Source organism: Xenopus laevis, chromosome 1L (genome assembly GCF_017654675.1).
Source record: "Xenopus laevis strain J_2021 chromosome 1L, Xenopus_laevis_v10.1, whole genome shotgun sequence".
Taxonomy (NCBI): domain Eukaryota; kingdom Metazoa; phylum Chordata; class Amphibia; order Anura; family Pipidae; genus Xenopus; species Xenopus laevis.
This window is the reverse complement of record NC_054371.1, coordinates 37,373,388-37,400,130: the sequence shown is the minus strand read 5'-3', so window position 1 is coordinate 37,400,130 and position 26,743 is coordinate 37,373,388. Positions and strand designations below refer to the sequence as shown.

At 39.0% G+C, this 26,743-nt stretch overlaps 1 protein-coding gene across 3 annotated transcripts; it reads left to right on the top strand.

Moving 5' to 3' along the window:
- On the top strand, positions 1-24,337 carry ugdh.L (UDP-glucose 6-dehydrogenase L homeolog). 3 transcript variants are annotated; one of them, XM_018257375.2, is made up of 12 exons: positions 1-146; positions 10,718-10,886; positions 13,083-13,184; positions 13,279-13,479; positions 14,367-14,564; positions 14,701-14,848; positions 16,308-16,402; positions 16,514-16,644; positions 17,191-17,324; positions 18,686-18,777; positions 19,772-19,882; positions 23,905-24,337. In XM_018257375.2, the coding sequence occupies exons 2-12, from the start codon at positions 10,725-10,727 to the stop codon at positions 24,013-24,015; spliced, it is 1,485 nt and encodes a 494-aa protein (XP_018112864.1). In that variant the 5' UTR covers positions 1-146; positions 10,718-10,724; the 3' UTR covers positions 24,016-24,337.
- The last annotated feature ends 2,406 nt before the right edge of the window (positions 24,338-26,743 follow it).

Below are 26,743 nucleotides of genomic sequence, written 5' to 3'. Positions count from 1 at the left end.
CAGTCCCTGCGCCCACTCTCGAACCCCACGCAACTGCGTCACGTAACCACACCCACCTTTCTCCCCGCCTTCTGCTAACGGGTATATGGGTTCCCCACTTGCTGGGGGTGGTGCTACTTGTGTTTCAGCTACTTCGGCTCTACAAGGTAAGTGCCGGTTACCAACCATGTACCGTACTATTAATGTAGCTGCGCTCCTGGCATTGTGCTACCTGCGTGCATTCCCCCTGCCCTCACTTGGTACAGCCGTCCACTGTAGTTCCTGGAATGACCAATCCAGTCAGCTGGGAAGTCTCATATTGTGTATGAGGGGTGCCTACATCATGGCTTGATTAGACTCAGAACATCCTGGGGCAGTATCGGTTTTTGAGAAGAGCATAAAGAGCATTTTACCTGGAGCTTTCAGCATGAAATGGAACCCCTAAATTCGTGGGTTTTGTAGCACAAAGGAGAAACTCTTTCGCACTTCCTAGATATTTCTTTTAAAGAGCATCTGTACCCTGAGAGTTTCCGTGGAACGTAAAAGAAAACGGCATTCTAGGCAACGTTCCAGTGTGGATTTACTTATATTATTGCAGTGCTTTTAAAGATATTCGTAATGATAATGGTCACTGAAAGCAGTATAGTACTTTTTATACTCTGTGCAATGCTGCTTCTGAATTCTGAAACAATGTAGCTGGAGACAAAGCTGAACTGCTACATTTTATTGTAAGATCAGAACCAGAGAACAGACAGGGATAGCACACAGACTGCTTTGAATCCCAATAACATGTACACAAAAACTTTTATTTAATTGATATGTATTGAAGAGAGGCTTAGATATTGCATTTTATTTTTATTCTAGAAAAAGTGGGTGGAGATCCTAATAATACATCAGTGATGTCCAACTTTCTAGCCCTCAAAAACTGTTGTCTTGGGATAGTGAAGTGAACTGTATTAATCCTCAGTCTCTGCAAACCCTATTTTTTTTTTTTCTCCAAAACATATCCAATAATAGCACTGCTCCAACAGAATTCTGCGCTGAAATCCATTTCTCAAAAGAGCAAACAGATATTATTTTTTTTATATTAAATTTTGAAATCTGACATGGGGCTAGACATATTGTCCATTTCCCAGCTGTCCCAATCATGTGACTTATGTTCTGATAAACTTCAGTCACTCTAAGGGTTGAGACACACGGGCAGTTTCGGGGGCCTCTTCATCTGGAGGACAATCTCCTCTAACTGCCTTTGCGTGTCTTCCCGTCCGCTATAACGAAAAGTCGCCTGCGCTAAAGCATACTTCGTTTTCCGAAGTTGCCTCATAAGGAAACTTTGGGTGACTCTGGAAAACGAAGCGTCACGTGTGCTTTAGCGCAGGCGACTTTTCATTACAGCGGATGGGAAGGCAGTTCAGGGAGATTGTCGCCTGGAAAAAGAGGCGATTAGTCGCCAGGCGACTAAATCTCCCCGAATCTGCCCGTGTGCTAGCTCCCTTAATAGTAAAATCCAGGCCCCACTGCATCACATTCAGTAACATTGAGTAGGAGAAACCACAGCCTGCCAGAAAGCAGTTCCATCCTAAAGTGCTGGCTCTTTCTGAAAGCACATGATCTGGCAAAATAACCTGAGATGGCACCTACACACCAATATTCCAATTTAAAAAAAAAAATACACTTGCTGATTCAGGAATTAAATTTTACATGGTAGAGTGAATTATATGCATTGTAAACAGTGTAATTTAGAAATAAAAAGTACATCACAAAAATCATGACCGAATCCCTATTAGCAATGCTAAGACCTATGAAGGGGGCATTTATTTAAGATATACTATTCCTAGCTTTAGAAAACAATATATCTTTCATTCCCCTTCAGTTAAAATGAGACGTGTAATCCCTATGGCTGTGGCATGTAATATATACACTTTAAAACAGGCTTTTTGGGTTCAATCTTCTCCTGATGGTAAGATGTTGAATCAGGCTCTGCCAGACTCCGTTATATAACCATGTAATAAGCATAGTCCATTCACTCACTGGGCTCAAACCAAAGCAAATCTTAGTAGTTATTATTCTTAATTTGTTGTTTTTGGATATTTAACTCACTGATTTGGGCACCATCCTTGTTGGCAGTCATTAGATGCCTTGCTTCTCGGTAATTTAGCAGCGTAATGAAATCTCATTGGGCAAGCTGAGGATTCATTTAGCTCAGAGGGCATTAGCAATGCCAGTTTAGCCTTGATAACATTATTGTATAAAGAAGACCATAGGTTGATATTGGCTGCTGACTTGAAGCCTCTGGACCAATTGTTAGCTTATTGGCACATCTGTCTGAACATTGAGCCAATATTTATTGGGTGGGCTTGAAAATCCCATTGGGCAAGAGCTGCATTGACCCACTGATGCATTCCATTTCGGACTTTTACATTGGCCCATATTATGATCCGGTCATTATCCTGGGGTGACGATTCTTGGTTCAACGATTGGGTAATAGTTGTTGCTAATCAAAACCACTGCTACGAGGACCTCAATGCAAATATGTGGCCCTCAATCCAACCAACACTTTATGGGATCTAGACAATTATAGGTAAGATTTTGTTTCGGCAGGGCCTTCAGTTGGCACCATACAAAGGCCAATAAGCTGCTGACTTGGTCCAGTAGGACAGAGTCTGTATTATCAGCCCATGTGGACACATTCACACAACTCTTGTAACAATGTGTTTATAATATTTTGCTACAAAATCATTATTCCTGTATACTATAAATTGCCTAGATATCTCAGTGTTGGGACTTTGGCCTGCAATTCTAGTAACTAATGTCTGATCAGATCTGAATCCTCCCTTCCTTGGGTTTGTGTCACATCAAGCTTTGAATATCTGTCATTACACTACTTGGTGCACTTTACAGATATTTATTGTCATGCCAGGGCCACCTTGCACTGGCATTTTAAAAGTTAATACTTTAATTACTCAGTCTCAGGCTCACACAAAGACCCTTAATTGTTCTACAAGCTCCTGACTTTACCCGCAGATTTGTGGTACAGACTGATGCTTCTAACTATGGCCTGGGAGCTGTCCTAAGCCAGGTTAACAGTAAAGGGGAAGAACATCCTGTTATATACCTGAGCAGGAAACTGTTACCCAGGAAAGTGGCATATGCCACTGTAGAGAAGGAATGTTTAGCTGTAGTTTGGGCCTTGCAGCAATTACAACCCTATCTCTATGGGCGCAATTTCACGGTTATCACAGACCACAATCCACTAAGCTGGTTAAACAAAGTAGCTGGGGATAATGGGAAACTCCTCAGATGGAGTTTAATCCTTCAGCAATATGACTTCGCTATACAGCACAAAAAGGGCAGTGAGCATGGGAATGCGGATGGTCTTTCCAGACAGGGAGACTGTGCTGAGCTAGTGGGCACAGGGGAAGGCCGATAGGCCATCCTCTGTACCCATTCCTGAGGGGGGAGGTGTCATGCCAGGGCCACCTTGCACTGGCATTTTAAAAGTTAATACTTTAATTACTCAGTCTCAGGCTCACACAAAGACCCTTAATTGTATATCTCACCAGGGGGCTGTGGAAAGGTGACATCCATATCTGTTATCTGAGACGGTCTGGAGCCACACCATTTGGGCAAGGAAGCTGGGCCAGTCTGTTCTTTGATCGGCTGATCAAAGAACAGAGCTGTGGACCTAGAGCAGCAGGGGGGGATAGCTAGTAGAAAATTATGGATTATAGGAAAGTATCCATATCTCCTGTGTCATAGGATTCACAACCTCATAAGTTACATATTGGTTATGAGGAGGTCACATGCTTCCTAACAATACCAAACAGGGCTAGCCTATACCCACCTGTTAGGAGGGCTGGTTCCTGGGGGACTGGAAAGTGGGAACCTATTAGTGTTTGGTATTGTTCTTCTTGCCCACATATGGATCACAGCCTGCCCATGTTTTTATTATAGTATTGGGTACTGGCAAGTACCCATATTATATTAAGGGATATTGGGGAATATTGCCTGAGAGTAGCAAACCCCCTGCAGGGGGTCGTAAATGACATGTTCCTGGGCACTCCTACCTCATGCATAAGGTAATGAGGGGAGTGTCCCAGCAGGAAATAAATAGGTGACATTCCCAATATCACATGGTCATACAAGGAGGCTCCATTTTTTCAGTGGATTGTATGTCCAGCTTCCAACTCGTGCCTCAGAGGAAATACACTGACAACTTTAAAACTTGGTAAAGTAAGGGTTTTCTTTGTGTTTTTACTCCCTTTTATGTTATTTACTGTATTTGCAACTGTGTGTCATCTTTGTAATATCATTTTTATATCTATACATATGCACTGTTTCTTTTAAATATTAAATATCATTTAATACGTTAGTCCTTGTGCTCTAAACAAACTCATTGCCCATATGAATGCTTGTGCCTACGTGTATGAACTCTTCGTATGTGTGGAAAGGGAAATTTGCCTATTTGTATGTTGGATAACTAGTACGGCTAGCAGGAAAGTGCGTTTGAATGTAGATTAACCCTTTGGCTGCTGGAGTGCTTGTTAGACTAGTAGGATCTTACCCTGAGTAACTACCATAGGAGAGAGTGTTTGATGCATTGTGTAGTGTGAATTATTCCCTGTTATAGAGGGCAGGGGAATAGTCACATTAGGTTTCTATCGCCTGTTAATGATAGATGGTGGCAGCGAATGAACTTTGTGGGTGTTGGTGTGTTTTTGGGGTGTCTGATGTTAGTCTAACCTGTGTGTAAGGTGATTGAGAGACTGATTGTAACCCCTTGTAGCCAAACCCAAGAGTTAAGTGTGGTTGAGTGAGTCGGTTTTGTGACACTTATGTTTAGTGCATTTAGTGTTTTATTGTGATTCTATCAGTGTCCTTTTTTTGTTTTGTACAGCCCAGTACTTTTTTTTTACTTTATTTTTTTTTGACCGTGATCCTTTTTTTTTTCTTATCCTATTTGTGTCAAAGGATACATTCATATAATTAATGTGCTAGTCTGTAAAATTCATTATTTTTATGTATGTGTTTCTTTTTTTACTCTCAGGTAAGCTTTCTTATCTGAAAACATGACTTATGATCAAGCATTTTGCCAACTCTGTAATTTCCAGTTTGAAGAGTTTGGAAACGCTTACTGATGAATTTTCATGCAGTTATTGTCTAATTCATGGGTACACCACCAAGGTCCATGTAATGCCCATGTTTGTGTGTATATATATATATATATATATATATATATATATATATATATATATATATATATATATATATATATATATATATATATATAGAGTAGAATCTCTGCTATATAACAATGACTTGCATTGTTGCTTAAAATGAAATAGTAACTCACTATTTCACACAAGGAACTAAGAGCAGAATTTCCGCTTTTCAACCTGGAAATTCAGCTCTGCTATTGCAGAGAGTGCAATTTCGCTCTCTGCACTAGCGACGTGGACTGCCCCCGACCCCCTCCGGCACTGAAGAGGTGAGTGCCGTGGGGAGGGGTGAGGGCAGCAAAAGGAAGGTCGCCTTAGGCGGCAAAATGCCCCTGAGTGGTACAACACTGGAATTCTCCCCGTGTTCCATTGTCCACAGAGAAGGGACTTCTTTTTTTTTTTTTTCATTGTGACCCAGGTCATTACCATGCTCCATCACACTTTAGTAAACTGGTTCTTTTATTATTTAAACCGCAGAGTGGAGACTGTCTCTGGTGAGAGACCATACCGATACACCAGAAAACTTTCTGCTGAGTAATCTTTAAGTAAAACAGAGAGAAGGCCATGTTTTACCCAAGTTTGAGTTTTTGGAGATCCATACACATCTGCTCTAATGACTACAGATGTAATTGCACCATTTGCTACCCACCCATCATGTATTTGTTAACGGCAGCATGCCACCACGATTCTTATAACTTACACATTAATTAAAACTTGTGTTTAGTTTCTTGGCACAGTTTACTTTACTTTACCATTTTTATTAAGGGGAACTATCATGCAAATGAAAATGTAATATAAACTTCATAATGCTGAAATAAGGAACTTTCTAAATACAATCAATTAAATATTCTGTATCGTTTCTGAAATTATTACGTTTATGTTCACTATCCCTCTCTCAGCATATGTTTCTCTTCATTCTGTCTTCATTCAGCAGTTGGGTGTCAGATATTCATTGACAGTTAGATCCAATATATCTTATAGGCTCACTCTATTACTCACTTCAAATCATGTCTCTCTACATGCAGGATTTGTGCAAAAGGCAGTTATTTTGTTTTTACTGGAATCCGTTATTTTAGTGAGCTCTAATTCATCTTCTAGGAAAGGAAGCCCCCCTATAACATATATTGGATCTAACTGTCAATTAACACCCAACTGCTGCATGAAGATGGAATGAAGAGAAACGGATGCTGAGAGAGGGATAGTGAATATAAACATGATTATTTCAGAAATGGTACAGAATTTTTAATAGATTGTATTTAGAAAGTTTATTTTATTTATTTCAGTTTGATGAAACTTCTATACAATTTTTTCATTTTCGAGATAGTTGTCCTTTAGTTTAGATCTTGGTTTAGATCAGCGTCGTGTTCCCTTCATTTCTGTCATGGCAAAACTACTCAATCTGCAAAATTGTGATCAAGAAAGACTGCTTTCTTCAGATTCCTTTAACCATTCTGCAAAATCTGGCAAATTAATAAATGCTTCCTTGAAGAGGCCCAGCTGCCTGGTGTTGGTATAAGTGCAATGCAGCTCCCAAAGGAGAAGTGCGTGTATATATACGAGCTCTTTGTGTCCAGTCTGGAACTCATTAGGCATAGGACGTGAGTCATTTTAGCTTGCGTAACACTCTTACCTACCCGAATTCTCTTGCGTACATTTCCATTTAGTTTAACCAGATCATTTATACAAATTATTTCCTGCTGATAACTCAGTGTTCCTAGTTTCTCAGTTTTGTGGCATATTTAATTCCTCTCATGCCAAAAAAAAGCTTTAACTTTTTTTTTTAAATCTCTGTCAACAGAATGAATACATAATTTGCTCCTGGTTCATTCTTTTGTTAAAGGAACAAAACTTACTTACTTGCAAGTTTTCTTTGTACTTCATGGTTAATTATTGTGTTATTGTGACAGAAGTGCTAGTCCCCAGAACACACAAAAATCTCATGTTTCTCCCAAAATGCATAATTTTCCCCTCCCCCAGAATTCCAGTGTAATAGCTGTGAGCTCTAAATGGCAACTGCCACAATTTGCAGGACATATACTAATGCAGATGTAAATGATTTTCTACTTTGGCATAGCGCTTGTAATCACAGTGCCAGTTGTATAAGTCTGTTTTCTGCCTGAAAGATGTCACTGAGCCTTATTGTAACTTGCATGTCATGTGAGTTTATTCTGATTTGGCCGAAATGAGTTCACAATCCTAATTATGTCATCAGTACCTTAAAGGGGTGGTTTACGTTTTTGTGTGTGTGCTCGTAAAGGTTCCACCTATAAAAGGAAAACTTTACCCCTGAAATTAATAATTAAGCAACAGATAGTTTATATAATATTAAGAATACAAGAGGGTGGAGCACTCCTAACTATTGCTATATAATATTAAGAGGCATATTAAATAATCTTGCCAAACTGTAATATATATTTAATAAATATTGCCCTTACATCTTTTTCCTTGAGATACCATTTTATTATACAGGTATGGGATCCGTTATCCAGATACCCATTATCCAGAAAGTTCTGAATTACAGGCCTCTGACTGCGGGTGCTAGGACCGCGAGGCCGCAGCCGGCAGGCGCTAGGACCGCGAGGCCTCGGTCAGCGGGCGCTAGGACCGCAAAGGCCTCAGGGCAGCGGGCGCTAGGACCGCAAAGGCCTCAGGGCAGCGGGCGCTAGGACCGCAAAGGCCTCAGGGCAGCGGGCGCTAGGACCGCGAGGCCTCAGGGCAGCGGGCGCTAGGACCGCGAGGCCTCAGGGCAGCGGGCGCTAGGACCGCGAGGCCTCAGGGCAGCGGGCGCTAGGACCGCGAGGCCTCAGGTTGCCGTGGATGCAAATCTGGCCCTAGACTTAACGTATGAAGATCAAAAATCTGGAAAGATTCCTTATCCGGAAAACCCCAGGTCCTGAGCATTCTGGATAACAGGTCCCATACCTGTATTCTGTGTGCTGCCTCAGAGGTCACCTGACCAGAAAACCTTCAGCTCTAACTATAACAGGAGGAAGTGTAGGAGTAAAACACAGAACCGTGTCTGTTAATTGTCTCACGTGACCTAACATGTATGGTTTGTTTGTGTGCACCGTGAATCCTACGATCCCAGGAGGTGGCCATTATTTTTAAAATGGCAATTTTCTATTTTGGATTACCCAATGGCACATACTACTAAAAGGTATATTATTATGAAAGTAGTTTATTTACATGAAGCAGTTCTTTACATATAAGCTGTTTCATGCAATATGTTTTTAGAGACCTACATTGTTTGGTAGGGATCATTTTCCTTTAAGCAGCTTTTGTTAACTCTCCAGGGCACTTGAATAAAATGCACCATGCAGTACAGTCAGGTGGCAGAAAGGCAAGTGTCTGCCTATCTGATTGTAAGGGCATGTTTCTTTAATGCAGGAGGGTGAGCGTGCAGTGTCTGACTGGCATATTGGGAAAACTACTGGTGGGCCCAGATGTCCGTGGGCCTCTTGCTTCTAACCATTTGGGACATCTCATGGCCATTCCTTTCTTTATGGGTACAAAAAGGCTTAATAATGGAATAATAGTATAGGATATATAGGATGTAGAGAAAAGTGACTATAATAAAGAGGTTTAGTGAGCAGAAGAGGTATAATAGTTTGGAAAGTGGGCCCTCAGCCTAAGGTTTTCTGGTGGGCCCCTGGGATCCCAGTCAGACTCTGTGAGCGTGCACCAGATACAGAGGCAAGCAGTGAGTGTATATAATGCTATATTTTATATGTAGTATGTTGATACCTTATAAAGAAATAACTCAAATTATATCAGCCCTTTAAATTTACATAAGACAGGTGGGAGTGGGTGCACGCTGAGGCAGGAAGTAAATGACTTCCATATTCTATAAAAAGAGCACCTTGCTCACCATTGTATCATTATAAAGGGGAGTGTTTTGGCAAAGCTGCAGGGTACTGTGTTTCTCTAGACTGAGGCAGAGCAGAGGCAACGCTATCAGTCTGTAAGCCACTTTAACTAGCTTTAAGGAAATAATCAGTAGTTGATACTTCTGTCTGAGAAGACAGGGGTTTCCTGTGGATTTACATAGCAAGTAAGTGGAAATTTAAGATGCTGCTTCCATATCTGATGATTTGCTCTTAGAAGGATGAGCGTGGAAGAATGTTCTCAGGTAGAAGTTTCTTTAGTATAAGAGAATCTATGGCATAGTATTTCTTGTTTTTCCTCCTCCTGCATAATAGTAGCACATTGCTTATTGACCGGAAAAACATGTTTAGATGTTAAAGGAATTGTTCAGTGTAAAAATAAAAACTGGGTAAATAGACAGGCTGTGCAAAATAAAAAATGTTTCTAATATAGTTAGTTAGCCAAAAATGTAATGTATAAAGGCTGGAGTGATTTGATGTATAACATGTCAGTCAGAACACTACTTCCTGCTTTTCAGCTCTCTTGGTTTACACTGACTGGTTACCCTGGCTACCAGGCAGTGACCAATCAGAGACTTGAGGGGGGGGCACATGGGTCATATCTGTTACTTTTGAATCTGAGCTGAATGCTGAGGATCAATTGCAAACTCACTGAACAGAAATGTACCATGTGGCCCCCCTTCAAGTCGCTGACTAGCTCAGAGTTATAGAGCTGAAAAGCAGGAAGTTGGATTCTGGCTGTTTTATTAGACATCTGTTCACTCCAGCCTTTATACATTACATTTTTGGCTAACTATATTCAAAACATTTTTTATTTTGCACAGCCTATCTATTTACCCAGTTTTTATTTTCACACTGAACTATTCCTTTAACTCTGTGTTCATAAAAAATGACTTAGAAGTTTGCAATTGAGCACTCATCAGTTGTTTTTGATTTGATTTATAAAACACCTGAGCCTGCTCTGTCCACAGGCAGGTTCTAAATAGCTTCCCTGCAGTAACTGTGAACTTGCAGTTTGTGTTGCAGCTGGGCCATAGAGCTGTGATTAAATTTCTTTTTGTCATTTGTGAGGGGGCTGTTGTGCGGTTTGTGGCAATTCTCTTAACAAAAGCTTTGGCACACTAAACAACTATTTGTAGGGGTCAAGTGGGCAAAGACCTTTGTTGGATAACAGACTTTTTGATGATTGACGCTACAATGGCAATTTCAATATCCAGTGCACTCAAGCATCCCACTACTGTTTCTCATTTCCACTACAGTTATTCCTCCTTCACTTTCCTTCTCCTTCAAGATTTCCCCTGTCACTGACACTCTGTGAAGACACCTGAAAAAATACTTTGCAGCAGATTTGCTCCTGGTACTTTAGAAATGTCCATTAAAAATAAAAAAGATGAAACACAATGACGGATATTATTGTGAAGAATCATTAATTATTGGAGTTTAGTGCACATAAATGTATTTTTTATAATGATATCCAGAAAGCACATAGGTGAATGATTCTGTTTCTCTGCTAAGTCATATTCCAAAATTGTTCTGGAATTGTAGTTTCCTCAGTGACGACCTGTGAGCTATGCAGATTTGTAATGTATTTTTTGTATGCATCACATGCTCATACATTTTTTGCATTTCTTGCAGATAAACCATGTTTCAGATTAAGAAGATTTGCTGCATTGGTGCAGGCTATGTTGGGGGTCCAACATGCAGCGTGATTGCCCAAATGTGCCCTGATATCAAAGTGACGGTGGTTGATGTGAATGAAGCAAGGATCAATGCATGGAATTCAGACACACTCCCAATTTATGAGGTAATGACCATTACTTTTGTCTCGTGGCCTGTCATGTTAAAATCTATATAGGGACTCCAGTTACACCCCTTCCTCATCAACCGCCACATTCTGATGTACCACAATAGCTATAGCTTGCTGCTTGCCAGAGTGATAAATCACAGCCTAAACTTTCCATTTATTTATTAAATGGGCTGTTCCATTACTGGTTTTCTGTACCTTTTTGGTTTCTGGGTCTACTAGCACTTGGCTGCAGCCATTTAAATGTAGCAGTACAGGTGTGGGACCTGGGCTTTTCCGGATAATGGATTTTTCCATGATTTGAATCTTCATACCTTAAGTCTACTAGAAGATCATGAAAACATTAAATACACCCAATAGACTGGTTTTCCTTCCAATAAGGATTAATTATATCTTAGTGGGGATCAAGCACAAGGTATGGTTTTATTATTAAAGAGAAAAAGGAAATCCGTTTTAAAAATTTGGATTATTTGGATAAAATGTAGACTATGGGAGACGGCGTTTCTGTAATTCGGAGCTTTTTGGATAACTAGTTTCCAGATTACAGATCCCATACTTGTATAACAGGAAAAGGCTGCTTGATTTAAACATTGGGATATGGGAGACAAAACTGGAAGAAAGGATCAAGGAAAGAAACGCCAGTGAGGATTTTGTATTTATAGTACATGGAGAGTAGCCTCCCAGAACACAATTGACCACATTGTATTATTTTGCCTGTGTGTCATAGAAAACTCAAAATAGGTGAAAAAGACCCACTAGTAGTAAATGCAGTAGCAAGAATAATTATAAAATTTTAAAATGTTTAATAGGACATGTGTAGCCTTAGGCTAATTATTATACTACTAGTAAGTCTTTTTCACCTATTTTGAGTTTTCCAATTCTTGGCAACCCTTGGACTGGGGTTCTTTGTGATGAGACCACCTGGTGATTTTTTTTTTTTTTTTTGAAACTTCATATGTATACTTACTCCTTAGGAGCAGACACATGCCATTTTTGTTTATTTTGTGTGTCATAGCCACTACAATTGCCTTGTACCTTTTCTTTGGGTTTAATATCTGTATTGGTATTTGGATAAGGTTTGAGTTAAAAAACACTGTGTGCCATACGCAGAAGACAAGCATTCAGATTTCAGTGGTTTATATTCTAGTAATAAAAGCAGGTAGACAACGGTTAATTTAAGGGACCAAGTAAAAAAAATCCATACAAACAAACAAAAAAAAAAACCATTTTGTATCATGCCACACACACACCCAATATCCATACTTCCACTCGTTACCTTTCTATAAGTACACAAAGTAAGAAATGTATTCCACGTCGTATTTGTCATCTGATATCTTAATGGCCTGGATTTCTTACAAACATGTCTTAAAGGGCATGTAAAGTCTAAAATAGAATAAGGCTAGAAATGCTGTATTTTGTATAATAAATATAAACATGAACTTACTGCACCACAAGCCTAATCAAACAAATGATTTATGCTTTCAAAGTTGGCTACAGGGGGCTGTCATCTTGTAACTTTGTTAAACATATTTGCCTGACCCTGCACACGCTCAGTGTGGTCTGTGCTGCTTAGGGATCGTCATAAACAAAGCTGCTTGAGTTCTGCATGGCTGGGAAGTAAGGCGGGGGCTCCCCCTGCTGTTCATAAGTATGATTGTTTCCCTGCTCAGCAGTTAGGGACCATCTGACAATTCCTATCCACAGCAGTAAATGAAGGGAGAATTTCACTGCATACAGTCAGGTTTCTTATAAAAACGTTACACATTTTTTTAATTAAAGTATATTAGACGTAGGTTTCTTTTTCATTAAAGAAAGTTAAAAATGGGATTTTATTTTTTTTGCCTTTACATGCCCTTTAAGGTTAGAGGAAGTTACATTTAATTTATTACTCTGACTCATTTTACTGTAGGATTTCATGCTCCTGTCACTCGCTAGCATCACTTTTACATCAGGGAAGGCTGGCTAGAATATGATAAACTGTACTCTATCTTCTCTGATGGTGGCAGCTCTAATGGGAAAGCAAGTCACGGTGATCTCCAGTGAGGATTTTTAGTGGTGATATGGTGGGATTATTGTGTGGCTGTTAAACAAAATGATTTGATTGTCACTTGGAGTCAAAGTGATAGATCACCAGAGACTGCAATCTAAATATTAGAAATTTTATTTATGTTCTTTTTTTGAATTTTTATTTTACAGCCTGGGTTGAAAGAAGTAGTGGAGTCCTGCAGAGGCAAGAACCTGTTTTACTGCACAGATATAGACGGAGCAATACAGGAAGCTGACCTTGTGTTTATCTCTGTAAGTCTTATTCTCGCTTTCTCCTGAATGGTTTCATTTATAAAGTTACTGTCCCAAGAAATAAGCATACAGTGTGTTCTTTGATTCATTTCAGGTCAACACTCCAACCAAAACTTATGGCATGGGAAAAGGCCGGGCAGCGGATCTTAAATATATCGAAGCCTGTGCCAGAAGGATTGTCCAAAATTCAAACGGTTACAAAATTGTAACTGAGAAGAGCACCGTGCCAGTACGAGCTGCAGAGAGCATTCGGCGGATATTTGATGCCAACACAAAGCCTGATTTAAATTTACAGGTAATAGCTGACCTTTATATATGCAAATTGCAATGTGTACAGTTAAATACTTGAATCAAGATCTATGTTGTACCTTTTTAAAGGAGAACTGAACCCTAAAAATGAATGTGGCTAAAAATGCCATGTTTTATATACTGAACTTATTGCACCAGCCTAAAGTTTCAGCTTGTCAATAGCAGCAATGATCCAGGACTTCAAACTTGTCACAGGGGGTCACCATCTTGAAAAGTGTCTGTGACACTCACATGCTTAGTGGGCTCTAAACAGCTGTTGAGATGCTGAGCCGTCGTCACAAATTATCAAGCAGAGAATGAGGTTGGCCTGTAATATAAGCTGATGCTACAGGGCTGATTATGAAATTCTGATGCTAATTGCACTGGTTTCTGAGCTGCCATGTAGTAATTATCTGTATTAATTATTAATCCGCCTTATATTGTGACATTTCTATTCTATGTGTACTGTATATTGTGAGTGGGTCCCTAAGCTCAGTAAGTGACAGCAGCACAGAGCATGTGCATTGAATCAGCAGAAAAGAAGATGAGGAGCTACTGGGGCATCTTTGGAGATCTTTACTGCTAAAGGGCTGTGGTTGCCTTAGGCTGGTACAGGAGCCCAAAATATTATGTACAACATTTCTAGCTATTTCTTTAGTTTAACTTTCCTTGTCCTTTAAGGGGCAGATCTTTTAAATGTTACCAGTGTACAGTGCTGCTATTCAGTAAATACTGCAAAACCTTTTTCTCTAAAAGTGTCATTTCTAATTTCCATTTTTTATTTTGCAATTGCTGGGGCCACAGTGGTATCCATCTGAATTATTTTTGGGGAGCAAACCATTGGTTCCATTTACAAACTTTGTGTAAAACATCCACCCTTTCATATTCTCGCAGGTGCTGTCTAACCCAGAATTCCTTGCAGAGGGAACTGCTATCAAGGATCTGAAAAACCCAGACAGGGTGTTAATTGGTGGAGATGAGACACCTGAGGGTCAAAAAGCCGTGCGTGCTCTATGTGACGTTTATCAGCACTGGGTTCCCTCAGAAAAAATTATTACAACCAATACTTGGTCATCCGAATTATCAAAATTGGTATGAGTACTTCTAATGTCTTCCTGTGGCTACTATTTTGTTTATCCTGTCTAATGCTCTGTACAATCTGCATATGACACTGTTTTATCCGGTTGCTTTTTTTTAAATATGTCCCTCTTCCTACTCCTGGTTGTAGGCAGCCAATGCTTTCCTTGCCCAGAGAATCAGCAGTATTAACTCCATTAGTGCCCTTTGTGAGGCCACGGGAGCAGATGTGGAGGAAGTTGCTAGAGCTATTGGAATGGACCAGAGAATCGGAAACAAGTTCCTTAAAGCTAGCGTTGGTAATGCAACGTTCTTCACATTCAATACATCTATATTTATGCATAAGGGTTATATTTGCAATATGCCTCATTGTCATATGCCTGTTTTTGTTTTAGATCGGTCTTTTTGCAGTTTGTAGCATGATAAACTCCTTAAAGTGGGTTGTTCACCTTCCAAACACTTTTTTTCAGTTCAGTTGTTTTCAGATTGTTCCCCAGAAATAGACCTTTTTTCAATTACTTCCAATTTTTTCCCAAAATTCACTTATTTTAACAGTTTTTTTCAAAATCTAAGTTTAAAGGAGACATATAGGAAAAAAGAAAAGACCCTAGTTTTGTAGGCAATTATGAGTAATATATCGTGTTGCTTTTACATGTTGCTAAAAATTAATATTGTCTTTAAAAATAGCCCCTTTATTGGAGCTCCATATAGATGTTCGCTGGTCCCTGTCTGTGTTTCAAATGAGGGGTGGACGTGTCATAATGGTCCCTGCCAGAAGCACAGTAGGAGGGGGACAGCCAATCACAGCCCTGCAGTCACACAAGCACAGACAGGCTTCAGTTCCCTGTCAGGTCCTGCTAGCTGCTGATTGGTTCCTGTCCTAAAGTGCAGTGAGCTGAGGGCCGCCAGCTCCCCTGACAGCCAGGGAGCAAGAAGTGGAAGAGAAGGGAAGGATTATTAGGGTTTTGCAGAAATATTCAATAACTGGCCTGAAACACAATTTTTTTTTTTTTGTAACTTTTAGCATTTATTGAATAAACTTTTTACCTCATCAGCTGGCCCTAGGAGTGCGTGTTCGATTTTTCTGGTTGTGAATTCACCTCAAGCTACGAGTTTGGGGCACATTGGGGTCTCTACACCCAGGTTATTTCTCCCATCGGGTGAGCTTCAGTTCTACTGTATTTTGCAGCTATAATCCTTATGCTCAGAGATTTATGGTTCTGAGCTAACACTTATCTAACGAGTTTTACATAGTTTAGAGATTATAGCTGGCTGTGCACATTTTGTTATTAAGCTTAGGCAATGGCACAATAATGCTATTGTATACTTGGCAGTCAGCTTTTTTAAAAACAGTTGCGCGAACCGTGACGAAAACGCGGCTATGATCCGCATGTGTCCATGCCCTTACAGCTGCCTTTAATGAAACCCAGGGATTCTGCTCAGCAGGGACAAAGATAAGAAATGTATCAACTAAATTAATCAATTTAGGATGGTTTACAGGGTCAGCGACCCCCCCCCCTTTCTAGAGCTGCTTTAGAAGTTGTAAAAGGACACTTTACACTTCAATATTAGAAAAATGGTGACACATATAAAATAGAAAGTAATTGAAAAAAGTCTTTATTTCTAGTGAACAATCTAAAACAAACTGAACTGAAAAAAAATGTTGGAAGGTGAACAACCCCTTTTTAATGTTTGTTGTCTCTTTTCTAAGTACGTGTTGTTAAATGTGGTACTAATGTAATGCTTGTGTTTCTTTAGGATTTGGTGGTAGCTGTTTCCAGAAAGATGTCTTGAACCTGGTGTATTTGTGTGAAGTTTTGAACCTGCATGAAGTGGCGAGATACTGGCAACAGGTACAAAATCAATGACTGAAACAACTACTTTAGTATGAAGAATATACTAGTAATCTATCTGTGCCACTCCGCTTGTCTTCTTATAAACTGTATTCTCTCCCTGTGATATAGGTGATTGATATGAATGATTATCAGAGAAGAAGGTTTACAACAAGGATTATCGATTGCCTGTTTAATACTGTAGCAGACAAGAAGATCGCTCTTCTTGGGTTTGCATTTAAGAAAGACACTGGTGATACAAGGTAAATGACACATATATTATTATCACAAATATTTTGACAGTTGTTATGGAAATTCCAAGTCGTCTGACTGATTACAGGCCTACTGAGGTAAGCATTAGAGAATCACGAGTAGCTTGTGATAGGCTGAGTTTGTAAGGGTTGGGTAGCTAGGGTAATCTAGGGTGTCTATTGCCTGACAACCTAACTGTGGATTCATCCAGGAAAAGTTTGATAGGTTGCACGAAAACAAATGCTTTCTAGTTTATTGCCAAACTCTGGTTGTGACTTATGGCCTGCAATTCAGATTGGCCACTGTTTCCACAGCAATGAGCACAATACATACAAACTTTTAAACAGCACAAAATTCAATAGAACGTGTATATTTCACTGCAGTCTCTGCCATAATTTAAAAGTCAAGAGCCGAGCTTTGTTATATTTTTAATTTATGATCCTCCCATAATCATGTAGTTTGCAAAAAAACTACTAATAAACACCAGCATTTAAGTCTATTGCCATGTGCGGTTCTTATTGCTTCTCTTGTTAATTTTTTGATGATGTTTCTGTCAGAGAGTCTTCCAGTATCTACATTAGCAAATACCTCATGGATGAAGGTGCAAAGCTGCATATTTACGATCCAAAAGTTCCAAGGGAGCAAATAATAATGGACCTGTCCCAACCTGGAGTTGCACCAGATGACCGAGGTAATATATTGGGTGTAGTTTCCAGGCGTGTGTGTGTCAACTTTTCTCTTCAGTTGATTTAATACTATTCGCATCACATTCCCTATTTTCCAGAAAGAAACTGCTGTACACATACTACTGTACACATTACTGTTCTTGCAGGTCTTGGTGTATCGCTAGAGTTAAAATCTGGCTAGCAGGCCAATATTTGGAAAACAACGAGAAGGCGTTTCCAGCGATACTTCCACTTCTTTTGTGAAATTAGTCTGCAATGGATTTTTTAGAAATCATTGGTGTATTCCATGGTTTCTGTTACGTACGGAAGTATTTTGTGGGTACAGTCTTGAGACCATTTTGCCGTTAACATAGCAATATTTCAAAAATGTGAACCTCCAGATTACAGAAATGCATTAACACACACACACATCTGATTTTAAGGTATGAATGTGTATGTTTGACCTAGTTGTACCCCCTCCACCGTTGGGGCGGGGGTATTTCGGCTGTAATGCAACGTACACTTTGATCTTGCTTAAATGTTGATTGGTTCTAGGCATGTGTAAGGCTATTGTTTTCTAATTTTGTGTCTCTGAAAGACTTCTGCTTGCATATAGTATATGCACTTTGAAGATAAATGCCATATGTTTATTTAGTCCCCCATGTGACATTTTATAACTTTTGACATTTTGAGGGATGAGAGGGCCCGGCACACCAAAGGCTATAGTTTTTTTTTAGTTTCTCAGGAAGAACTGTAAAACCAGCATTTCCACTAATCTATACACACTTGAGAAATACACACACACACACACACACACACACACACACACACCACACACACACACACACACACACACACACACACACACACACACACACACACACACACACACACACACACACACACACACACACACACACACACACACACACACACACGGATTAACTCAGTCACCAGATAAGAGTACTGTGCATGTATCTCTTTATCACACCGTAACCGTTGACTGTTACAGGGCAGACACAGGAGTGAAGTCCCAGGGCTCTAATGGCAACCATTTAATCCATCCTGCTCTCTATAAAATAAGGGTTTTGAATCCAGCTGAAGAAAATGAAGAAATAATTAGGGGAACTGATAAATCTTGCTTAAAAACAGATCTATATATTTTTGCCTTGTTACCCCACCCACCCATTATTTGCATAACTACATTTGAAAAAAAGAGAGAGTGACTTTCACATTTTTTCATTTCTTGCTTTTCTGGTTTTTCCGCATTAGAACAGCATATTTATGTAAATCATACCCAAAAGATAAAAACATGCCAGTTTCATACTTTCTCTGGCCCTCAGAGGGTTAACTTTGATATATATCTATATATTTCTCTTCTCTGCAGTGTCCCAGCTGGTCCACATTTCTACAGATTTATATCAAGCCTGTGAGGATGCTCATGCTATTGTGATCTGCACTGAATGGGATATGTTCAAGGTAAGCTTGGGCTTTCTAACTTCTATCACATTCCCAAAGCTTTGCCTGGTTCGGTATCATATAACTATACATTTCCATGTACTGTATTGACACAGAGCTGGTAGGAGAATATTTCTAGCGTTACAGACTACAGAGCGGGTAACTGCCTGTATATACTTCCACCCATTAGATGCTCAATATCAAGTGTACAGATATGCTTTATACTGTAAACGTTTGCAGTAATCCAGCTAGTGTTCATCCTTAAATCTTACCCTCACTGAACTTGAAACTGGGCCTTCCAGGAGAACAAATCGACATTCTCTAACTGTCATACACCATGACCTATATTCCCGGGAACTGCTACCTTGTGTGCTATTGTACATAAGAGGCTGTATACAATGCTATGCAGTAATACTTCTGTTTAAGGAGCAAATACCATTCACAGGCATAAATATGCAATGCACCTACTAACCCCATATCATTTGACATCTGCCAAGCCCTTTTAACATCTTAACAAATGTATATATGTGCTTGAATGTGCACACCTATTGACCCATATCCCTATCAACCTCCTATCTTTCAGTTCCTTTCTGCATTTTTTATAGGTTTTGTTTTATTGTGTATGTGGAGTATAATGAGTGCATATGCACAGTGTACAAATATTATAGAGAATAAACAAGGCAAATCTTTACAATAGGCACGGTCATCCTGCAGCCCTTGTGTTGGACTCACAGACATTGGGCTGCTTCCCACCTGTTTTTATTCTAGCCTATTCTTAACACAAGATCCCCTTGTTGAGGGGCAATAATGAAGAATTCACGGAAGACTTGTATTTGGATTCTATTTCAATAAATATTGTAAAAAAAACAAAATGTGGTAGAGCAGTAGATTATCTTGTGCCCAATTGCTTTATGATTCCAAATCTATGACGAGGGAGGGAATGTAGTTCACGGCTATAGATACTCAGTTGCCACTATTTGCTTGTTTGATGTACTGAGCATTGCCTGTCATGTAGGAGCTGGACTTTAATCGAATCCACAGGATGATGTTGAAGCCAGCCTTTATTTTTGATGGGAGACGTGTTCTCGATGAACTTCACGGAGAGCTGCAAAATATTGGCTTCCAGGTAAGTGAGCTTTCCAATTACATAGCTTTTGTATGTCAAGATCAACATACCTTTAAGGTGGCCATAGATGATGTTGCCAGACCTCTCCCCGATATGCCCACATTGAAGTGGGCGATATCGGGTTGATCCGATCGTGGGCCCTAGGGCCCAATGATCGGATCTGAAAGGAGGCCAAACGGGAGGTCTGATCGTGGGACCACATAAATGAATCACGACAGGATTTTCTAACCTGCCCAATCGGCATTGATCGGGAAAGCCCATGGGGGGGGGCATGTAGTCAGCGTTAAGGTCCCCATACACGGGCCGATAAAAGCTGCCGACAGGTCAAGTCGGCAGCTTATCGGCCCGTGTATGGGGACCTTAACGCTGATCAGATGCAATTTTTGCACATTGATATTTGCACATTTGTCCCTGCTTATTTGGGTAGCCCTTATGCATACACTGAATCAGCTCATCAGTCAGCCCAGTGTTCTGTTTTGGCCAATGGCTTTGGTACAAGAGGTTGTTTGGCTAAAATGATTCTATAGATGGAAAGTGTGTGTGTGTCCAGCTAAAAGAAGCTGTGGTGTTTTCAGGTAGTTGGACATGGTCTCACTAAGGGGTAATAATGTTCCATGCACCCAAACAGCCAGACTTCCAACTCAAGCAGACTAATTGTGCTGATTATAAAAAGGAAGGCCAATAATAATCATGATGAGTGTATTCCAGTGACCAGTTTGTCTGAGATTGCAGGATTTGTGCAATTTGCTTTACATGGACATGGAAGTCCTTTCTGTGCGTTGAGGATAAATATCCAGTGAGTTTGCCGAGCAGACATGATGTAATGTTCCCTTTACCAACGGAAACTGATTAAGCCATGTGTTCTTCATCATTGTGATGATCTAGGGAACAGGTCACAACTTTTTCCTGGAAATTTTGGGTGGAATCTGAACTGTTTGTAACTACTAAAACTTTTCTTATTTTGTTAGTCATTTTGATCATTAAAGGGTGTGAATCATGGAAATGTTAAATGAAATAGCTGGATGAGATTTGTATCCACAACCCCTTATCATATCATGACACAAAAGAAAGTAATTGCCAATGTATCTGCTGGTTGATGTCACTAGTTCCTTCTGCATGACTGCGTCTCCTAATGGACATTAATCATTGGCTTTCCTTGGTGGATCCATTTTCTGTAGGCTACAATACCAACAAAGTTCTAGTTTAGGGTATACCGTATATAGCTATTTCTGTAAATAATATTGACTCCAAATAATGCTTTGCCCAAAAAAAATAACTATTGCTTGCTTAAAAAAAGACTATAAATGGAATCCACATTGGATATATATGTAGAAGATAAATTGACTTTATTTATTACTACCTAGTCTACCATTCATATACAAATCATTCTAACCTGCTTTAGTAACTAGGCCATCAACTTTAGCCAGTTTCTGCTGAATAATTAAGCAGTGTGTCCCTTTGTTAAGACATTACACACTGTTTCAACCTATACTGCACCCTGGGGTCATAGAAAGAAACTGGTTGGTTGGTGAGCATCACCATCATGTATCATGCAGGACCTACACCAGAATGGGGTTTAGATTTTGCTGCATTTCAGATGAGTGGAGTCCAAGCTTGGTCATTGTAATCACTAATTTTGGGATTCAGATAGGCAGCCAAATGGAACAATACTTAAGGGATACTGTCATTTTAAAAAAAATGAATCATTTAATAGTGCTGCTCCAGCAGAATTCTGCACTGAAATCCATTTCTCAAAAGAGCAAACAGATTTTTTTTATATTCAATTTTGAAATCTGACATGGGGCTAGACATTTTGTCAATTTCCCAGCTGCCCCAAGTCATGTGACTTAAGCTGGCCATAGACGCAAAGATCTGATCGTACGAATCGAGGATTCGTACGATTTTCAAACCGTGTGTGGAGAGTCCCGTCATTTTTCGTCCTGTGGAGATCAGTCGTTTGGTCGATCGGACAGGTTAGAAAATTTCTGTCGGCTGCCGATAATATCTCTGCGTGTATTGCCGATCGTACGATTTTCAGTGGGAGACTGTAACCAGCTTTGGTTGGACATAGATATCGTACGATTGCTGTCAGGGGCAGAACATTGCTGATCTGTTCTTTAACTAATCTGACTGGTAAGACTTTGATCTGAATGGTTAGTGGCGGGTCGGGAGATGGGAAAGTCCAATCGTAAGATGATTCGTACGATCGGATCTTTGCATCTATGGCCAGCTTTAGACTCTGATAAACTTCAATCACTCTTTACTGCTGTACTGCAAGTTGGAGTGATATCACCCCCCCCCCCAGCAGCCAAACAAAAGAACAATGGGAAGGTAACCAGATAACATCTCCCTAACACAAGATAACAGCTGCCTGGTAGATCTAAGAACAACACTCAATAGTAAAAACCTATGTCCCACTGAGACACATTCAGTTACATTAAGAAGGAAAAACAGCAGCCTGCCAGAAAGCATTTCTCTCCTAAAGTGCAGGCACAAGTCACATGACCAGGGGCAGCTGGGAAATTGACAAAATGTCTAGCCCCATGTCAGATTTCAAAATTGAATTTAAAAAAATCTGTTTGCTCTTTTGAGAAATGGATTTCAGTGCAGAATTCTGGTGCAGTAGCACTATTACCTGATGTGTTTTGAAAAAACATGTTTTCCGATGACAGGATCCCTTTAAAGGGGAACTATCACGAAAATGAAAATTGAGAGGGTTATTTATTAGAGTTTGGGTTGTTTTCCCAACAATTTGAATTTTTCAAGGGTAGTTTCACTAAAAAACCAAAAATACACCATTTAAAACCTGTGGTGGTCATGTAGAAGTCAATGGCAGAGTTCCCTATAACCACTGAAGTTTTCCATTTGAGTTTTCACTCAAAAAAACTCAATCAATTTGAAGTATTTATGGGTTTATCAATTCATGTATTCGAGTTTTTCCTCCCGATTGCATTCAATCAAGTTTTTTTACATTCGGGTTTTTTCCTAAATAAATATTTGAGTTGTGCGTTTAATCGAAAGGAAAAAAAAAAACTCACAAACTTGACCTTTGATAAATAACCCCCTTAATATAAGCTTCATCATACTGAAATAAGAAACCTAAATACAATAAAAATTCTGTACTGTTTCTGATAAGTTTATCTTCATTGTCCCTCTCTTGGGATCTGTCTCCATTCTGTCTTCATAGACATGGGTGTCAGATATTCATTGACAGTTAGATCCAATATATCCTATGGAGGGCTCCTTTCCTAGCAGGAAACTCAAAACTGATTTCAGTAGAAACAAAATCCAACAAAATGACTGTCTTTTGCACAAATTCTGCATGTAGAGAGACAGGATTTCTGGTGACTTTAATAGTGACCTCTAATACATCTTCTAGGCAAAAAATTGGATTTAACAGTCATTCATAATCAGACTCCCAACTCCTGTAGGAAGAAAAAGAGATGCTGAGAGGGGGATAGTGAAGAGTAACTTGGATATTTCAGAAACCGTTCAGAATGTTTGATTATATTAAGAAAAGTTATTATTTTAGTATGATGCCGGTTATATTTTTTATTTTCACAATAGTTCCCCTTTAAGTAATTGAGTGGACGTCAAGATTTTATTTTCCATGCAGCTGTAATGGGTGACTACAGCTACTTTAGAAATTGTAGTCCATGTTTAATAAGCTACATGTAATATTTCATGATAATGCTATAAAGTTGGCCATAAAATAACAGATCTACTTATTTGCAAGGTGGCCAAACAAGGACATCTTTGACTGACTGCCATCTGCTTACTGATCCAAATCGGACTAATGCAATCTTTTGGCCCGTGGCCAGACCAGCAATTTTATCCTAATATAGGCCAATGTAGACCTGTTGGTAGAAGACCTCCATGTGAGGTTTTTGTGTGACAGCTTCTTTTCTAACCTGGCTGATTTTTACCCAAATTAAATTAGTTTACATTTTGGCCAGTAAAAATGACTGTATTCTGAAAATATGGAATTGTATGCTACAACTATTGTTTTTGCTGTTTTATAGGTGGAAACCATTGGCAAAAAGGTTGCATCCAAGAGAATCCCATTTACGCCTACAGCAGATATTCCCAAATTCAGTTTGCAGGATCTGCCTCATAAGAAACAAAGAGTGTAACTGCTACTGAAGAATAAGGGACAGATGAAATGGGAAAACTCCTGGAATGCCTGCCCACTTTAACCATAAAATGGTTTGACCCCTTTAACTCTGGGGAGGGGACCCAGCACAAAACACAAAGCACACGGTTAAATTTCAGCAACTGCTGCCTAGATCCCTTACTGTTTTTTTATTGGTCAGAGAACACTCTGCAACACGATCAAATGGCTTCAAATTGACAAGCTAATTTATTTGTAAATACATCTTTTTCAAGCTACATTTAAACATTCTTGGGAAGTGTTTAAAATTTTTTATGAAGACCAAATAAACCTTGCATGAAACAGTTTATTCTAATTCATTTAAAAAAAAAAAAAAAAAAAAAAAAAAAAAAAAAAAAAAAAATATATATATATATATATATATATATATATATATATATATATATATATTTAGGGGCATTTTTATCAAGGGTCGAATTTCGAATTGAAAAAACATCAAAATTAGAATTAAAAAAGATCAACCGAAATTAAGTTTTGGTTTTTTTTTTTTTTGTTTTTTTTTTGGGTCGAATAGGTCCGAATTCGATCGAATAGGTCCATATTAGGCCGAATTCGAATTGTACGAATCAAAGGAATAGCGCATTCGATCGGATTCAAAGTTTTTCCAAAAAAAACCCTGATTTTTAAAAGTCCACCAATTGACCTAGGAAGGCCCTCATAGGCTAAAACAGTAATTCGTCAGGTTTTAGATGGCGAATGGTCGAAGTCGAAATATGTTTATAAGTTACTTTTATATGATCTTGTTTTTAGAAATATTCTGGGTAAAGTCTATTTTATTTTCTACTCTTTTTTTATATCTTAAGATTTCTTTCCCAAGCCTAGTTAGCTGTGACAGAAGTCCTCACACTGACAGGCTGCTGCATGTTCATCATAAGTGTTATCTGCAGAAGGGGGTGTGCACTGACCTGTGAAATAATATGCTGAAGAAGGTCCCATTAATCTTCGGGTATAGGGATTATATAAATATGGCAAGTTTCACCAAGGGCGGTGTCTCTTTAATCTTTTATTGCAAGATGGTCAGCAGTGCAGATATCATTAGAGATGCTAAATAGGCAAATCATTTCTTGCACTGAGGTACACTCCTAAATCCTCTCAGGGGCCAACCTGTAACACTACATTTTCTCTATCCCACATACCCAGATGTAGAGGGCAGCAGTTTGTGATTTGACTTGTCCCCAGATATTACTTACTGCTGAAAGTGACCGTATTCTTCCCTTTAAAGGGATCCTGTCATCGGAAAACATGTTTTTTTTCAAAACGCATCAGTTAATAGTGCTACTCCATGACTTGGGGCAGCTGGGAAATTGCCAATATGTCTAGCCCCATGTCAGATTTCAAAATTGAATATAAAAAAATCTGTTTGCTCTGATTTTTTTTATATTCAATTTTGAAATCTGACATGGGGCTAGACCTTTTGTCAATTTCCCAGCTGCCCCTGGTCATGTGACTTGTGCCTGCACTTTAGGAGAGAAATGCTTTCTGGCAGGCTGCTGTTTTTCCTTCTCAATGTAACTGAATGTGTCTCAGTGAGACATGGGTTTTTACTATTGAGTGTTGTTCTTAGATCTACCAGGCAGCTGTTATCTTGTGTTAGGGAGCTGTTATCTGGTTACCTTCCCATTGTTCTTTTGTTTGGCTGCTGGGGGGAAAAAGGGAGGGGGGTGATATCACTCTAACTTGCAGTAAAGAGTGATTGAAGTTTATCAGAGCACAAGTCACATGACTTGGGGCAGCTGGGAAATTGACAATATGTGTAGCCCCATGTCAGATTTCAAAATTGAATATAAAAAAAAATAGAATCCAGTATTATTGCCCTACATATAAAGCCGCTTTGGATGCCGTGTATAATGCAGCAGCCGTTCACTAAATTGCAGCCCATTTTGGTCTAAATTTTCACCCTTGATATTCTTTCTTATGGTAGAGCAGAAACATAGTACATCTGGCACTACTGCCAATTTTAGAAGGGGTTAGAATAATGTGGCATTCCTGCTTGGTGACGAACTTCTAGGAAAACCCTTGAATCTGGCTGCTAGGGTCCAAATTACCATAGCAAACCAGGCATTGATTTAAGTAACTGGAATATGAATAGAAGAGGGGCAATAAAGAGTAGCAATAACAATACACATGTAGCCTTACAGAGCATGTTTTTTGGGGGTCAGTGACCCCTATTTAAAAGCTGGAAAGTCAGTAGCAGAAGGCAAATACTATAAAAATAAAAAAGGCCAATTGAATAGTTGCATAGAATTAGCCATTCTATACCATACTAAAGGTGAACCACCCCTTGTTATATACATATATATATATATATATATATATATATATATATATATATATATATATATATATATATATATATATATATATATATATATATATATATATATATATATATATATATATATATATATATATATATATATATATATATATATATATATATATATATATATATATACTTGGGCACTGAAATAAGAACCAAATTGTCTGCTCTTATAATGTAAAAAAAAGGGTATTAGAACTAACACAATGCTGCCTTGAAATGCAATATGTAAAATAAAGAATTTAAATTGTCACTTTTGTTTCTATTTTATTGTTCTGAGAGGGTTTACGTTAGCAGATAAAGTATCGAATAGAATTGTGTAATGAGTCATATTGCATTTGTGCCTATAACACTGACATAAGTGCCTTGT

What these genes read in the sequence shown, in the direction of transcription:
- ugdh.L (XM_018257375.2), top strand. Translation starts at nt 10,725, where the DNA reads ATGTTTCAGATTAAGAAGATTTGCTGCATTGGTGCAGGCTATGTTGGG. An exon ending in AGTTGCACCAGATGACCGAG is followed by an intron (nt 17,325 to 18,685) that starts GTAATATATTGG and finishes TCTTCTCTGCAG; the next exon opens with TGTCCCAGCTGGTCCACATT. An exon ending in TGCAAAATATTGGCTTCCAG is followed by an intron (nt 19,883 to 23,904) that starts GTAAGTGAGCTT and finishes GCTGTTTTATAG; the next exon opens with GTGGAAACCATTGGCAAAAA.